The following is an 18067-nucleotide window of genomic DNA, read 5'->3' on the forward strand; positions in this document are numbered from 1 at the left end:
TTTTATCTGAGAAGGAAACATTCAAAATTATAAAAGTGGCCAAAGCTCAGGGTTCTACAGAAAGTACACTGTCTTGGACCACTGGCGTCTGGGAGCCTCTCGTCTGAGACACAGCAGTGGCCAGAAATTACTGTGCCAGAGAGAGAGAGAGAGAGAGAGAGAAGGGGGCTGCTCCAGGAAGGCCCGGGCCCAGCTCAGCACTGTCTCTGCAGGAAACGCAGGCCCACCTTCTTATTGGGAACCAGGACGATGCGGGCCACGCTCCTCACCTCCCCCGTCTCGGGCGCCAGGACCACCTCATACTTCTGGATCAGCTGGGAGGTAAAACACACATGGGCCTTAGAATCCGCGATCTCCGTCCCCTGCCCTCCGCTACACGCTCCCTCCCTGTGCTGCCCTTCCGCTCCTCCCCACGGCCTCCATCAGCCCTCCCTGGCCCACTCGGCCCTCCAGCCTCTCCCCCACTCACCCTTGACAGCAGCAGCTGCATCTCCAGTTCCGCAATCCTGCGACCCAGGCAAGCCCGGACCCCATAGCCAAAGGGCACAGAGCCAAATGGATGCTGGACCCCAGGGGTAGCAGGCTGGCTCTTCTTCAGCCAGCGGTAGGGCCAGAAGCTCTCTGGCTCAGGGAAGATGTCAGGGTCACGGGACACCACATAGTGACAGAACACAAACTGGGTCTGCAGAGCGAGAAGGGGCAGCCCATCAGCTTAGGGCCGCAGGGCACCCCGGGAGCCCCAGCTCTTCAGCCCCACTCACGTTCTTGGGGAAGAGGAAGCCACCGACTTCGATTTCCTTTTCCGTGATGACCCGGGAGTTCGTGGGGACCACGGGGTAAAGGCTGCAGGGAAAAGAAAGCACAGGTTCGCCTCTGGTGCCCCAGGCCCTTCTTCCCATCTCACCCCTGGCCCTGGCGCCAGCCCAGCAGCCCCCACTTCCGACTCCTGTCTGAGTCCTCCTCTGCACAGACCCTGTGCTCCTGGGAACCGCAACCTACCGCAGGGTCTCCTTAAGCACAGCTTTGAGCAGGGGCATGTGTGCTAAGTCCTTGTACTTGGGCACGTGCCCGGGGGGTACCACGCCCACCACTTCCTTATGCAAGGCAGCCTGGATCTCTGGGTTCTTTGAAAGATGGTACAGGGCCCACGTCATTGTGTTGGATGTCTGGGAGGCAGAGGGAGAGATAAAGTGAGGAGGGATTTCTAGGAAAAAGGCTAGTTAGGTAGTGGGGGGAGTGTGAGTGAGCGTGCGCGGAAAAATGAATTTGCCGCGAGCATGGCAGAAACAGACACAGGGGCTCATGGGGACCCTCCATGTGACTCCACGGCAGGATGAGGACCCACACCATGGAGAATCACGTTCTAACAACAAGGAAACCGTAACAGAGGGAAACCCCACGTGACAAAAGGAATGCAGAGTCTGACCAAGAAGGCGCTTGTGGTCGAGCTCTCTGCTTAAATTGCATCTCAAATAGATGTGAGATGTGACTTCCTAGCTGGCCAAGAGAGGCTCCAGGAGGCGATGGGATCCCTCTTACAAAAGAACCATTCCCAGAGCACCTGGATCGCTCAGTCGAGTTGGGCGTCCGACTCTTGATTTCTGCTCAGGTTATGATCCCAGAGTTGCGGGATCAAGCCCCACATCAGGCTCTGTGCTGTGTGTGGAGCCTGCTTAAGATTCTCTCTCTCTCTGTCTCCCTCTCTCCCTCTCCACTGCTCACATGCAGGCTCTCTCTCTCTCTCAGATAAAAATAATAAATAAAAAACAAACGAAAAAGAACCATTTCCTGCCCACCTCTGCCGGGTTGAAGGACCTCCCTGTTTTCCTTCTAGCTCTACATCTGTGACACAGAAAGAGAAGCAGGTCCCTGGAGGAACGAAGGTCAGGCTCAGATGAGGGTAATGGGGAATTGGTTCAGGACAGGAGCTGGGAGCCCCCTGTCTCCTTGCTGGCCCCCCTCACGCACCGTGTCTACGCCAGCCAGGAGCAGCTCGGGCAGGCTGCCCATGACCTCATGAGCACTGAGCTGTCCTCTGGTGAGCAGGAAGTGCAGGTAGCCAGATATCTGCACTTCATCTGGCCCACTTTTCTGCAGCTGGGTCTCTATCTCCTTGAGTTTCTGATCAATCAGCTTCTTCCCTACAGAGACAGTGGAGAACAGAGGAGGACAAGGTCAAAAGCCATGATCTCCCAGGACCAAGAGCCACTCTGATGGCTGGAAGCATGAGGTAGGGAGTCCTGGGACAGACTGCTGATGCACAGACCCTGGAACCCACCCCACAACCTCCCTCCCTGGCCTCCTCACCGAAAGAGAAGATGGTGTTCCAGCCATCCAGATATCGCTTCCAGAAAGGCAGCAAGGAACGGCTCCACTTGGGGAGGAAGGTGACATAGAGTGAGTTCTGGAACATGAGCCCGACAGATCTGACGAAGGCCACGGTGTCCTGGGGGATGGGTCGCTCCAGGCAGCCAATACGTTTCTCAAACAGGATGTAGCAAATAGCTGGCAATGCACAAAGGCCATCACGAGAGGTAGTGTCATGGCACCCAGAGTCCAGGGGGCTTGAGGAGGGGGAACACAACCTGCCTTTGGCCCCTGCCCGCCCCAGCCCCTGTCCCCACAAGGGTACCTTCCAAGGCAAAGTAGTAGAAATGGTGAGCCATGTCAGACACGTGGTCCCCTGAGGCACTCTCTGCCAAAAGATGGTTCAGGTGGGCCAGGAAGTCGTCAATCACCTCATTCAGAGCATCGGTGTAGAGCGCAGCCTCACTGGGCTTCAGCATCCGCTGGTTCAGAGCTTGGCGTAGCTGGTACCAGTGGTGTCCTTCCCTGTGGAGGATGGAGGAACCGCACACTTGTAAGCAGCTGATGGAGGTTAGATTAGATGGGGTCTTCCCCCTGCCCCGAGACCTCAACAGGGTCTAGGAAAATCTCAGACTCCTAGACTTAGAATTACAGAATCACCGAATTTCAAATGACAGAATCTTGGAATCACAAAACTTCAGAATCTCACTATACCATCGTGGGAGTAGTCAAGATGGGCATCTGGAACCAGACTCCCTGGGGTCAAGTCACAGGTCTGATGATTACTGGCTGAGTGACCTTAGGCAGGTGACTTAACGCCTCTGTGCCTCAGTTTCCCCTTCCATAAAAAGGGAATAATAAGCGTGCCTATCTTAGTAGGGTTGTTTGGACAGCTACAGTGCTTAGATCAGAGCCTGGCACATGGCGAATGCTTAAGGAATGTCGACCCTGATTATCTTAGGATGCTACAACTCCAGAATCTTCTGTATGTGAAATGAGGAGGAACTACGATGGTTCCAGTCCTCTGTGTGGTGGATGAGGAAGAAAGGAGGAACAAATGAGGGTTCCTGGGATGCTCAGATTCTGGACCTTCATGCTCTGCTTGACTTAGTGGGTCTAAGGGACAGGGAGACCCACCAGGCGGGTACCCCAGCTCCTCTTGCTACGGGCATCCAGTAGGGGGTTGTGTCCCCATCCTGGTTAGACAGGGATGCTCACAAGGGTGGGACCATGCTTCCCACAGCGGGGCTTCATGTTCAGGAACTGTCCCCACCCACAGCTGTCCCCCAAACCTGTTACCTCTCCTAAGCAAGCTGGGTATGGGCCAAGTTTTTAAAAGCTAGTTGCAGACTAATAAGTACAATATGGTCCAATTTTACGAGGAGGAAAGGAAATCCTAAATATCCGTATGTGTATCCACATGTTTCCACATAGAGTAGAGAAGAAGGACCCACCAAACTGTCAGGATTACTTGGAAGAATGGGATGGGAGTGGGCGGTAGGCAGACAATATTTCATCATTGGAAATTTTACAGTAAGTATTACTTTTGAATTTTAAAAACCAAGATGGTATTTTAAAAAGATAGACGCTAAAAAGGCTTATGGCAAGAATCGGGGTTTATTTTTTTAATTTTAGAAAATTATTTATTTAAATGAACCTGAAACCCCAGGAGTTTTCTTTATTATGTTGGGAAACCCTGCAAAAAGATCAACGAAAAGTGTTGCTGACAAAGAAATGAAAGCCAGAATAGACTCATGTATTGGAACTTCAGGCTGTAGGGTTTCTCTGAGAGTAAAAAATTCTCCCAATAGTAGCGATCAGATTTGCGGAACTTAAATGAGAACATTTTTGCGGTTGTTAAAATATTTCTTGGGAAGACAATGTTTCATAGAATGAGATGTAAAAATATATATATTTATGTACTTATGCACATATATACGCTAAAACAAAAAAGAACTTATCGTTGGTTAGTAAAATAGCTTTAAAATACATGTATATGGTACAATATAACTAGGAAACTGGCTTTAGAGTAAAAAATTAAAAACAGGTGACAAAGGGGTGCACATAACATCCGGCTCCAATTCTAGATCCTGAGCCACCAATTCCAGTGGTGGCCTCACCTGGCAAAAACCTAAGACCCAAATCTTATCCTTGGGGTCAGACATCAAGTTAAAGAGCTCTTGAAACACAGGCATTCTCTGTTCTCTTCCCAGAACTTCGAGCAAAGGGCTCAGTAATTGTTGAAGTTCTAAAACTGTCCACCTGTGAAGGAACCAGGAAAAAGGGGTGGGAAAAAACCACATGTGATGGGAGAATGGACGTATGGGCATCAAAGACAGATGAAATGCACCCTCTCACCAGTTCGCTTCCTTTCCAAAAGTATCAAGGCATTAATTTCTTGAATTCCAGAATCGGAGAGATCTCGTTCGCTAGTGGCAAGCGATGTAAAACCCCTCTAGGCTTCAGTTTCTTCATCTGTAAAATGGGGATTATAATACTATCTACTTCATGGGCTTGTTGTGAGGATAAGGCGAGATAATAAATGTAAAGAGACTAGCCTGATACCTGGCATGTCACAAACACATAGCTACTATCCTTGGTGCCATTACCACAACCACCGCCAGGATCAACTCTCGTCTCTTAAGAAATGTCGAAAGCATGAGATGTCAAGCAACTAGGGAAAATAAAAGTCGTTCATTACTTTGGAGCTCTGTTAACATACCACAGCAAAAAGAAACCTGTCACAGGGTGAAAGAGGTGATGGGGATTAAAGACTACATTTATCATGGTGAGCACTGAGTAATGTATAGAATTGTAGAAGCACTATTTGTACCCCTGAAACTAATATAACACTGTATGTTAACTGTACTGGAATTAAAATAAAAAACGATTTTAAAAAACCCTGTAATATACCCAGTTAGAACCTGTGACACTGGGAATGGTTCATCGCCAATGATTCTCGATTGTTTACTTCAATTGGCACATGCGTATATAACATGTTCAGCCCGTCCTCGAATTTGTCACTGCCAAAATAATCTTAACTTTTCTGGGTGTAATTTCAAGGCTGAAACCCACATCTGTTTCAACGTATGGAGAGCACCTGTGAAAGTTATATGCAACAACAAACCTATAATACATAATTTAGGAAATATTTTTAAAGTCAAATTCAGCCTTCCTAATTAATATGGTGACAATGTTTTTTCAACTACACATAGATTATGGTTCACGTTGCGATATCTTCAACCATAATGTAGAATAATGGGGCTGGAAAGGTCCTAGAGAGAGCTTGGAGGCATTCTACCCCAAACTTCCCATTTTACATACGAGAAACATATGGCCAAGGAAGGAGAAATTATTCATTTGTCCAAAGTCATAAAATACATTAGTGGAAAAGACAATGAATGGCCGCTGGGCTTCAGCCCATCCCAACCACTGCTTTCTAGACTGAGTATCAGGCTCAGAGGATGAAGGGAGAGCCTACCCTGCCCATCATCCCCTGGCTTCCCAATGCCATTGCCCTTGGGCCTGGCCCTCTGAGGCCTTGTACCAGTCCCTTTAGGCCCCAGCTCACGTGGTGAAGGGCCCATAAGCCAGGCCCTGTTGGTCCCGGTGCTCCTTCCATAGTTCCATGTCGTTCCGTACTGGGTACTTGCTCTCTTGCCGCATCACTTGCTCCAGGAGTGGGGCACTGGCCAGGTTCACATGCATCTGAGGCCCTAGGCGGGTTACCCACATTGGACCATACTTGGTCTTGTTCAGCATCTGTGGGGGTCAATGAAAGCTGAATAACCATGGCCCATCCAGGTAGGCATTTACTAGAGAGGAGATGGGATGGGGGAGTATCTGATAATCACACCAGAGCAAGTGGGATGGGCGAAAGCAAATTTTAAAGGAAGTAGGCACTAGGATGGCCTGTGGTTCTGAAAGAACACTGGGGAAAAAAAATGAGCACACAGGAGTTAGAATATTCAAAGCAATGAGTATCTGGCAGAACTGGGAGAATTGAGGTCCTTGGAGAAGCGAGATTTTAGAAAAATGGGATGTGGTAAACGGGGGTATGTTTTGAGGTATAAACATATGGGATCCAAGGTTTTAGAGAAACTGAACCCTTTAGTGAGGTATAATAGAATACCTATGGCTTCTTCAAAGAAGCATTTAAATCTACTGCAGCTTGCTTTCAATGAGATAAAGATAAATACCTCATGTATTCAGTGAGAAAAAAGAAACACAGTAGAAACTCCAGGAAAAACAAGAAGCTGAGAAAGAAAGTCAAGATTAAAATATGAAGTAAGGTATGTGGTATGAATTTATTTTTAACAAAAAAGTTATTAGCTGCTCAGTAAAATAATGATCAACTATTTTATCTTAGAATTTCTAAAGCACTTGACAATTGGTACCCATTGCATCTGTGAAACTGGCATTGGTGTAATGTTTTTATAGGTGCTGGAAATGAGGGGGAAAATAAGTATACTTTGAGTTTTGGAGGTAAAACTTAAAAAGAATCCACAAACACTGAGACTAAATTTACTGGCTAAGTTAACACCCACAAACTTAAAGAATTTGAAACACAGTGGTTTCTTACTGTGTTTTACTATTGGTGTTAAAAACTAGATTCTCCTAGGACCAATGCGACCTAATTGCCCTCAATATATTACCCAGTTGCCCAGAATCCACCCCGAACGAACAGCCGATTCTGTCAGTTCCTAGGAAAACAGCCTTGACAACCCACCCCACCGACATCTATTTAGTTTTGTTTCCACTTTCACCTCCCAGTAATGCCTACCAGCGTGGTATGATTTTGAACAGATGATTGTGTGTAAACTACAGGGATTCCTGGAGAGAAACAGGCATATTTGTACATTGCTGGTGGGAGTCTAAAATTACACAAACCTACATGGAGGACAATTTGCTAACATTTATAGAAATTACAAATACATTTATAAACAAAGTATGGGAAGTCTACATAAGGGAATACTATGTCACCTTAAAAAAGGAGGAATCAGCTCCTTGTGTAGTAATATGAAAAGTTGGATTGTAATACAGAAATATACATAACCAAAGTAGATTGTTAAATGGAAAAGAAATATACATAACCAAAGTAGATTGTTAAATGGAAAAGTATGATACCTTCTGTCTAAGAAAGGGGGGCTAAATTAGAATATACAGCATTTGCACGTGCTTTTATAAAGAAATATTGGGTCACATCAGAAACTAATTAAAGTGACTACCGATGGGGCAGGTGGAGGGGACAGCAGTGAGAGGCAAGATTGCACAATGTATATCCTGTCATATCGTTTTGAGCTTTGAACTATGAGAATGAATTCAAATTTTTGATTTTTTTTTTTTTTATTTTAGAGAGAGAAAGACAGAAAGCGTGAGTGGGGGAGAGAGGCAGAGGGAGAGAGAGAATCTTGAGCAGGCTCCACAGTGTGGGGCCTGACTCGGGGCTCAAACACATGACTCTGGTATCATGACCTGAGCCGAAATCAAGAGTTGGACGCTCAACCAACTGAGCCACCCAGGTACCCTATGGATTCAAGTATTTTTAATCTAAAGGGAAAAAAAGAAAGTGTCTTGCAAAACAATGAGTCATCTGCCACTGATCAGGTAATTCCAGAAAGCAGGAAAGGCTGGTCAAACCTCTCAATTCATGTATATACTCCTTAGATTTATAAGGTTCCATTTTGTAAAAGTACTTATATGTCTGTTTTTCTCTACTGAATTCTTTAGGAGAATTATCTTAAACCTAAGTTTTAATTTGTGATTCCAGTTGGTTTATTTAAGATATTAATGACAGGGGTGCCTGGGTGGCTCAGTCGGTTCAGCATCCAATTCTTGATCTTGGCTCAGGTCATGATCTCATGGTTCGTGAGATCGAGCCCCGTGATGGGGCTCCGCACTGACAGCACGGAGACTGCTTGGGATTCTCACTCTCCCTCTTTCTCTGCCCTTCCCCCGCTTGTGCACACACTTTTTCTCTCTCTCTCAAAAATAAACTTAAAAAAAGATATTAATCACATAATAATAATGATAATAATAGTAAATATTTCCACGGAGCTTAGCATAAACCAGATGCTATTCCAAACACTTTACTTACGTTAGAAATTCAGTCCTCACTACCGCTGTATGAGGGGGGTGTAACATTACCACAATTTCATAAAAGAGGAAACTCAGGCCCAAAGAGGTTGCCCAAGGTCACTTTACTGGGAAGTAGAAGAGTCTGAATTCAAACTCAGACCACCTAGATGGTTCTCAACCACCTGCTCCATCGAACTACAAACAAACTTAGGCCCTTTAAAAATACATACTATTGGGGCACCTGGGTGGTGCAGTCAGTTAAGCATTCGATTTTGGCTCAGGTCATGATTTCATTTGTGGGTTCGAGACCTGTGTGCTGACAGCTCAGAGCCTGGCACCTGCTTCGGATTCTGTGTCTCCCTCTCTCTCTGCTGCTCCACCTGTGCGCGCGCTCTCTCTCTCTCTCTCTCTCAAATAAATAAATAAATAAACAAACATTAAAAGTTTTTAATAAAAAATAATAAGTAAAAATATATACTATTTAAAACCAACGGAACTATGCAATAAACCAGGGTTCCTCACGGCACTATTGACATTTGGGGCTGGATGATTCTTTGTTGTAGTGGACTGTCCTGTGCATTTTAGGATGTTTAGCAGTATCCTTGGCTTTCACCCACTAGCATTTCCCTGCCCTCAAAGCTGTACAACCAAAAACATCTCCAGACGTTGCCAAAATGTCCCAAGGGAGGCAAAATCACCCCAGGTCGAGAACCTCCACAACAACCCCAACTTTTTTGTTGTTGTTTTGTTTTGTTTTGTAACCCCAACCTTTTAATATGAGTCTTAATGCTTTAATTTTAGAGGACTCTTCTTAAGAAACAATACCTTATTTTGAAGAAATACTTATCTACAGTTTGGGTTTTTTCTCTTTGTGTTAAGTTCAAATACAATTACATGTTACAGTTTTATAAAAATGCAAATAGAGGTGGGGCGCCTGGATGGCTCAGTCAGTTAAGCATCCAACTCTTAGTTTTGGCTCAGGTCACGATCTCCCCAGTTTTTGAGTTCAAGCCCCACATCGGGCTCTGCAGTGACAGTGTGGAGCCTGTCTGGGATTTTCTCTCTCTCCCTCTTTCTTTGTCCTTCCTCTGTGCTCTTTCTCTCTCTCTCTCAAAATAAATAAATAAATAAATAAATAAATAAATAAATAAATAAACAAACTTTTTTTAAAATGCAGATACTGGTAACCTCTGCGTCATGGTTTATAGATAGGTTACTTTCTTCTTTATACTGTGATTTTTTTTTTTTCAGATTTTCTACCATGATCTTAGAATCAGAAAAAAAAAAAAAAAAGTCATGTTTTAAAAGACTAGATCAACAACCATTTACTTGGGGACCAGCTTCTTCTCTGGAATCCAAAGCCTCTGGCACCTCTTCCTGTCTGTCAGCTTGGAAGTTTCTGAGGCATTTCCCCCTTTGCATAGGCCATGCTTTCTTTCCTCTTCCTTCATATTCCTCTTCTCAGTTTACTCGGTGGAACTGAACAAGGATCTATTTATGTAGGAACTTATTTTAGAAAGACACCATAATACTTGCTGAAAGAGTGTGCTATGTCTGTGAACCTACCATTAGGCCGTAACCTGAGCCAGTTAGAGAGCCCCAACGTTCTCAGATAGATCCTGTCCAAGTGCCACTTTGCAGAACAGAGTCCCCTAGGGATCATCTTCCAGGATGAATGGGAGGGGTAGCTTCCACCAAGTGAGACTCCAAAGGGGGAGAGTGATGAATTCACTCAACATTTATTTATTGAGCTCATATCCTGTTCCTCCTATACTTATCTAGGGTCTGGGGATACAGCTGTGTGCACAGCAGGAACAGCTACCCTTAGAGAGTTTACATCTCAGTGTATGAGCCACACAGTTGAGAATTTGACTACATATGCTTATAAGTTGCTCCCTAGTTAAGTCTTGTCTCTTCAACTAGATTGAAAATCTTCTAGGTCAGGAATGATGTCATACTTCTTATAATTGCAGTCTTTTTTTTTTTTAACATCTATTCATTTTTGAAAAGCAGAGAGAGACAGAGCATAAACGGGGGAGGGCTAGAGAGAGAGGGAGACACAGAATCTGAAGCAGGCTCCAGGCTCTGAGCTGTCAGCACAGAGCCTGACGCGGGGCTCGAACTCATGGACCGTGAGATCGTGACCTGAGCTGAAGTCAGCCGCTTAACAGACTGAGCCACCCAGGTGCCCCCATACTTCTTAACTACCTCCCATGTTGCTTGACATGCCACTACACACATTTTAGACAATATTTAGCAGATGTCAATGAATCAGGTGGAGAAAAAAGTTGCAGACAACACGAAGAATATGAAAGACAAACAGTGACAGACAGAGAAGCGAGGCGGAGAAGGAGATTCACAAGAAACCAGTAATAGTGGCTCCAAAGGAGTGGGAATTAGTTGTAAAAGCCTGGAAAAATAATCCAAAAAGGAAATTAAGAAAATAATCCCATTTAGAATTGGATCTGTTTTGGACTGAATGTTTGTGTTTCCCCAAAATTCATACAAAGCCCTAGTCCCCCAGTGTGGCTGTATTTAGAGATGGGGCCTCTAAGGAAGTAAGTAAGACTAAATGAGTAATTAAGATTAAATAAGAGTGAGTCCCTGATCCAATAGGATTAGTGTCCTCATAAGAAGAGACATCAGAGAGCATTCTCTCTCTCTCTCTCTGCAAGTACACACCAAGAAAAGGCCATGCGAGGACACAGGGAAAAGGTGGCTGTCTACAAGCCAGGAAGAAAGCTGTCACCAGAAATCAACCTACTGGCACCCTGATCTCAGACTTCCAGCCTCCAGAAGTTAAAGAAAATAAATTTACATTGTTTAAGACAGCCAGTCTGTCATATTTTGTTACAGCAGCCAGAGAAAACTAATACAAGCATCCAAAAGAATAGAATACTCAAAAATAAATTTAGCCAAGGAAGTGAAACACTTGTACATTGAAAACTACAAAACATTGCTGAAGGAAACCAAAGAACTAAATAAATGGAAAGATAGCCCATGTTCATGGATATGGAGACTTAATATTGTTAAGATGGCAGTAATCCCCAAAGTGGTCTACAGATGCAATCCAATCTTCACCAAAATGCCAATGACCTTTTCTGCAGAAATGGAAAAAATCAATCCTCAAATTCATACGGAATTGCAAAAGGTCCTGAATAGCCAAAAATATTGAAAAAGAAAAACAAAGTTGGAAGAGTTATACTTCCTAATTTTGAAACTTACTACAAAACTACAATAATCAAAACACTGTGGCAGTAGCATAAGGATACATATATAGGCCAATGGACAAGAATTGAGAGTCCACCATCTATGGTGAATTGATTTTTGTAAAGAGTGCCAAGACCATTCAATGTGGGGAAAGAACAGTCTCATCAACAAATGATGCTGGAATGACTAGATAACCAAGTGCAAAAGAATTATGTTGGACTCCTACCTCACTCCATATACAAAAATTAACTCAAAATGGATCAGCAACCTAAATACAAGATCTAAAGCCATAAAACTCTTAGAACAAAACATAGAGGCAAATCTTCATGACCTCGGACTTGGAAATGGATTCTTAAATTTGACACTAAAAGCATGAACAATAAAAGAAAAAAATAGATAAATAAGACTTCATAAAAAATTTAAAATCTTGTACATCATAGGATATTACCAAGAACGTGAAAAGACAATCTATAGAATGGGAGAAAATATTTGCAAATCATACATCTGATGAGAGTTTAATATCCAGAATATACAAGAGGTCTTAAAAAACTCAACAACAAGAAGGCAGCTCAGTTTTAAAATGGTCAAAGGACTTAACATTTCTCCAAAGGAGAATACAAGTGGCCAATAAGCACATGAAAAGATGTTCAACATCATTGGTCATCAAGGAAATGCAAATCAACACCACAATAAGATACCATTTCATACCCAGTAGGATGGCTTTAATCCAAAAAACAGAAAATAACAAGTTGTTGGTAAGCATGTGGAGAAACTGAAACCCTTGTACATTGCTGATGGAATTATAAAAATAGTACAGATGCTACAGAAAACCATTTGGCAGGTCCCCAAAAAATTAAACACTGAATTACCATATGATTCAGCAATTCCACTACTAAGTGTATGCCCAAGAGAAATGAAAACATGCCACACAGAAACTTTTACACCAATATTTATAGCAGCATTATTCATAACAACTGAAAGGTGCAAACAACCCAAATGTCATCAATTGATGAACAGATAAACAAATTGTGGTCTACACATGAAATGGAATATTATTCATCCATACAAAGGAACAAAGTATGATACATGCTATAACTTGGATGAACCTTAAAAACATGTGCTAAGTCAAAGAAGCCAGACACAAAAGGTCATATACTGTATGATCCTTTTTATATGATTTACCTGGATAGGCAAATCCATAGAGACAGAAAGCAGATTAACAATTATTGAGGGGCAGCAGGACAGAGCAAAAAGGAGAGATTAATTGGTGACAGGGTGTTTTTCTAGGGTATTGAAAAAGTTTTGAAATTAGAATTAGTGATTTCATAACATTCAAAATACACTAAATGCCACTGAATGGTACACTTTAAAATGATGAATTGTATTATGTGAATTCCCTCCCCCCCACCAAAAAAAAAAAAAGCCTAGAAGTTTCTGGCATTTAAAACCTCCAGAGCCTCAGCAAGAACCTGATGTGAACAAAAAATAGCCCCTCAGAAAAGAAAGAACGGAAAGAGGCTGAGGAATGTCCAGTTGAGTCAGTTCTTTGGTTCCAAAATTTTTCTCAACTGTAGATCAAGGAGGAAAGAGAACCAGACCAACCTTTCCTTTCCACTGTTAATTCCTAACCCAGGACTAGGGATCAAGCTTTGAGGGTTATTTGCTGGTCTGTTTAACTGTTCAGGGAAGAACACAGGGGCAGTCTCTGAGAATGCCCTCTGTTATGCAAAACTACTGTGTTTACAACTTTCTTAGAGGGCAATTTGGCAGGCAATACATGTCAAAGCCCAGAACAAAATCTTTTACCCAATAATTCCATTTTAGGGGTTTATTCTAAAGATGGGCATGATATTTAGTGATATATATATCAAAGCTTTTACACATAAAAAAATCTAAATATACAACAATAAAGTTCAGCAAATTCTGGTGAAGCCATACAAAAGAACACTAGTCAGCCATTTAAAACTGCTATAGGTGTACTTGTTGATATAGAAAGGTATGCATATTTATTAATTAATTTATTTTCAAATACTTGAGTGGTTTTTTGTTTAATGTTCATTTATTTTTGAGAGAGACAGAGAGACAGAACTCAAGCAGGGGAGGGGCAGAGGGAGAGGGAGACACAGAATCTGAAGCAGGCTCCAGGTTCTGAGCTGTCAGCACTGAGCCCGACGCGGAGCTCGAACTCACGAACCACGAGATCCTTACCCGTCTGTATTACTAAGGAAAGGAAAACTGTTTCCATTAGACAGGTGGCTGTGGCTACAGATAAAATACTCCCTGGTCATCAGTTCGTCAAAGCTATACTGAATGTATTGTGGGAATAAATGTGTTAAATACATGTAATATTTCTCTAAACTGTAAGGGATGTTTTCGGTGGGGAAACGCCATGATTAGAGCAGTGGTAGTGGGTTGAGTGGACCACCAGGAGTCCACCTTGTTCTCTCGGTTCAGTCATCCGGTATAAGTAAAGTAGTATGGGATTCCAAGGAAAGGGAAGGGGTGGAAAGGAAGATCACTGTCTTGATCAAAGAACTAGTACAGACAAACATGCTTAAGGAAACAATCCAGGGGTGTCTGGCTGGTTCAGTTGGAAGAGGTGCAACTTTGGGCGTAGAGATTACTAAGATAGATAGATCGATAGATCGATAGATAGACAATCCAACGGTACAAACTGCTCTTCCACTGCGGCCAGTCAGTCCTCATGAGACATGTGAGCTACACGTGTCAGTGACTGACATTACACAGACTGAGACCAGTGGTAAAATTATGTGGCCACTAGGCAATGGTTCCTTAGGGTTTTGGACATGGCACTTGCCTGACCTCACCACCCAGAATACCCCAACTGAGAGACAATTACTGGCTTGATATTGAGCACTAATGCACACTGAGACGGACACGGCAAAGTGCTGTTCTACCTGATGTCCCGTGGGAAACGAGAACATCAAGTGGGTACTGCCTGACAAGCATCCCTGATTATGTGGCTGCAGTACATCCAGAAAATAGCACACCAGCCATTAAGTGGTTAGTCGCCCTCTAGATGTGTTGACTCAGATGCAGGGTCTATGCCAACACCTCAGATTTCTTGGGGGCTTACCTTCACTGAAGTTACTGACAATGCCTGGGCCTGGTTCATGGATAGATCAGCTCAGTTGGGGGCCATGGGGTGTCCTGGGGTGATGCTGCCATGTACCCCCCAAAGAAAATTGTCTAAAACTATGCACGGAAAGGAGAACGCTCGCTGTTGTGAGCTGTGCTACTTGCTCTGGAAAAGACCTCCCCAAATACACCCTGTTACATTTTCACTGACTCATGAGCGTGTGGGCTGATGCCTGGCAGTGGAATGCCTGGATGAACACGTCTCAGCCTCTTTGGCAATGATCATCATGGCAGCAGATCACACAAGACCCATACCCTCTGTTCATGACCCGGAGGGACGCCCGTGGCAAAGGTTTCCTTGGATCAACATGGGTGAAATCAGCAAGCTGAGGAGACCTGTGATACAAATGTAAGGACCGTAGCCATCCAGACAGACTGCTGCACAGGGCATGGTAGTCCATCCACGGGAGCCCCCAAACAAGGCATAGTGACCGCAGTATGTGAAGCCAAAGAAGGTGGCAGATGTGCCCAGACCACCAGCTAGACATTCCAGTGGTAAAAGAAATTTGGGGGCTCATAGTGAGGGGTACTGGACCTGGCCTGTCCTACCAAACAGACTGTACAGGTCCCCTACCATCCTCTTGAGGGTACCATCGGACATCGATTGTAGCAGACACCTCTTCAAGGTATGACACTACCGTCTCCATCTGCACAGCACGAGGGGCACACTATTCAAAGACCCTTCGATGGACAGTGCTATACATTTGGTTTCCCAAGGGCATCCATTCAAACAACGGTTCCCACTTGAAGTAAAAAGGACCCAGCAGTGGCAGCTGCGTGGAACATTCACTGAACCTTCCATGCCTCGTATCATCCCCAGGAAGCCAGTGCCACTGAAACATGGAGTGGACTCTTAAAGGGGAAACTGAAAAAGATAACTGGATAACCCAGCCTCAGCTCCCAGTGGATGACACACCTAAGAAAGTCAGTTTGGAATATCTATGTGACAATTCACTAGGAGGGTATCTGCCATTTCAACAGAATTCTTCATTGTGAGATTGGAGAGCCAGGAAGAGGCCCGAGATAGGCTGTAAGAGACCCGAGCCGCATAATTAACTCTTCTCATTCCCCCATTTTTCTTCCCACACCTACCCCCTTGGAAAACTAACAGCTACTTTGCAAGTAGCGAGAAGAGTCATGGAGTAAGCTATCCTAACCTGGTGCTTCTTTCGCCATCAGTTCTGCTTGCCGCTCTTGGGCAGTAATAGATATGGACGGTAATGGCCATGAATATGAGGTTTCAGCCCCAAGATGGCCCCGATGTGGGGATGGGAGATGTTCTAGAATGGTAGGAAGTATACAAGGAAGAAATCACTGAGGCACCTCAGCAGGGCTCATGTGAGGGTTAGGACACACAGGAGGATTGGGACAAAAAAGTGAAGGGACTGCTAGGAGGTTGTCACATTGTACACATGGCTGTGGGGAGAGGAATACCTCTGGCTTGTGGGAGATAAGGGGTCATCCCCGGGAGGTTGGAGGTGCAGGGAGGGACTATTAATCTCTCTCTCTCTCTCTCTCTCTCTCTCAGCCCCTATCTACAGACAAGGTGGCATCTGACATGTGGCCAAGTTAACTCAGACCACCACCGCCCTCAACTTGACCACTGGCCAAATAGAATCTCAATCTAAAAACTCTTAGAAACCTCCCAAGGGCCAGTGATTTCAGAAATGGTCAGCCTCCAATAAAGACAACAGGACAAGATTAACCTTCTGGACACTGATCTGGTCTCTTTAGCTTCATCCTGTTACTGTTGGCCTCTTGTTCATTTGTCACAGGCTGCTCCAAACCCTTCAGCACGGGTGGTAATAGGCAACCGTAGTGCCCGGCACTTCCGCGGGGTTGGCTGAGGTGGGGTGTGCGTGGTTGCAACTCCGGTTGCCCTTGGATGGGGCGCCTGGCTGCAGTATATACTCCAAACAGGCCTAATCAACCTACAGGGAGTCACGGTTGTGGTGACTCATCCAATATTGCCAAAGACAGATTTGGTAGGCGCTCCCGTCAGTAGAACTGGAATATTTATCTGATGGGGTATTTACATCCCTGCAAATTCTGGGATATGTGAAGGGTCGGGGTTGAACGGTGGAGCAGCCCAGTACCTATTTATGCACACAGAGACTTGAGCCATAGCTTATGAGTTTTGGCAGAACACTTTGCCATCTTCCTGGGACATGGAAGAACGTCTGTGAGGAGTTGCAATAAGGCCCGCACCCACTCACCTCCTTATCTCACTAGGGAGGTTGTCATGAAACAGTTTCTCATCACCTCCCAGGTTCCGATGAAGTGTGGGGTTTCTGCCCACCCCCACTCAGACAAGAGCTGCAGAACATAAAACCCTTTGGCTGCAGTCTAGAAGGAACGCCTCAGCAACGGGATACCCCATAACTCACGCTGCACTCATCTGGTGGGAAAAGTTTCAGTGTCGTCTTTTTGAATGTGCGGGACAAGGTTCATGGGGAGCCGGCACCTTTGCCTTACTCTTCCTTTCACTATTTGGCAATAAAATGTCTAAATCTAACAGTGGCTTGTTGTATCTTTGCTGATTAAATCAGTCCGGCCTTGGCTTTGCCTTTTCTTGCTTGACATTTCCTCATCAGTCAAATAAGAGAATTCTATTAGTAGTTGATCTCAAAGAGGTGCCCTGTGGCTACACACATGTTAAGGTGAATAACCCAAGGCAGGCCATAATGGCAATTACCAATTCACAGATAAAATGCCTAAAATGTACTAACCCACCTCAAGGCAAAGGCTGGTAACCTGGGGTGTGCAGACAGGCTCAGGGGTGGGGGATGGAAAACTGAAATTCTATGCAATATGTGGTAAACAGACTCGTTTTTTGTTGTTGCAAAGTGCCATAGCTTTCAGATGTTTAAAAGGTTGTGATAGAGATTCTCTCCTTACCAGATTCTGCTCAGGCTCTTCCCAGCCCTCTTCTTAACTGGGCCTCGGCTGGGGCCTAGAAAGACTTGAACTCACAGACATAGTTTCTAACAGCTCAGAGTAGCCTCCATAGGATGACCTTCATTCCGAGGATAAAGGCCCCTTAAAGTGCCGCCCTGAGGGGTGCCTGAGTGGCTCAGTCGGTGAAGCGTCTGCTTTTGGCTCAGGTCACGATCTCACAGTTTGTGAGTTCCAGCCCTGCATCGGGCTCTGTACTGACAGCCCAGAGCTTGAAGCCTGCTCGGATTCTGTGTCTCCCTCTCTCTCTGTCCCTCCCCTGCTTGCACTCTAAAGAACTTCCTGTTTGTAACAGCTGACACCTAAAGATAAGGCCTCTGTCCAGTCTCTGAGGAAGTATAGGAGTCCTGCTGAGAAG

At 44.7% G+C, this 18067-nt stretch overlaps 1 protein-coding gene across 1 annotated transcript in view; it reads right to left on the bottom strand.

Moving 5' to 3' along the window:
- Window positions 1-18067, bottom strand: part of CYP27A1 (cytochrome P450 family 27 subfamily A member 1) — a 30255-nt gene continuing 12188 nt past the window's right edge. The window contains exons 2-9 of the mRNA XM_060623607.3: window positions 5879-6069; window positions 2633-2832; window positions 2308-2505; window positions 1969-2141; window positions 1000-1166; window positions 762-843; window positions 470-682; window positions 1-314 (exon numbers count right to left, since the gene is read on the bottom strand). Of these exons, the coding sequence (XP_060479590.1) occupies window positions 195-314; window positions 470-682; window positions 762-843; window positions 1000-1166; window positions 1969-2141; window positions 2308-2505; window positions 2633-2832; window positions 5879-6069 (1344 nt within the window). The 3' untranslated portion in view covers window positions 1-194. The remainder of the gene's footprint in view (window positions 315-469; window positions 683-761; window positions 844-999; window positions 1167-1968; window positions 2142-2307; window positions 2506-2632; window positions 2833-5878; window positions 6070-18067) is intronic.

This window comes from Panthera onca, chromosome C1, assembly GCF_046562875.1.
Source record: "Panthera onca isolate mPanOnc1 chromosome C1, mPanOnc1 haplotype 2, whole genome shotgun sequence".
Taxonomy (NCBI): Eukaryota; Metazoa; Chordata; class Mammalia; order Carnivora; family Felidae; genus Panthera; species Panthera onca.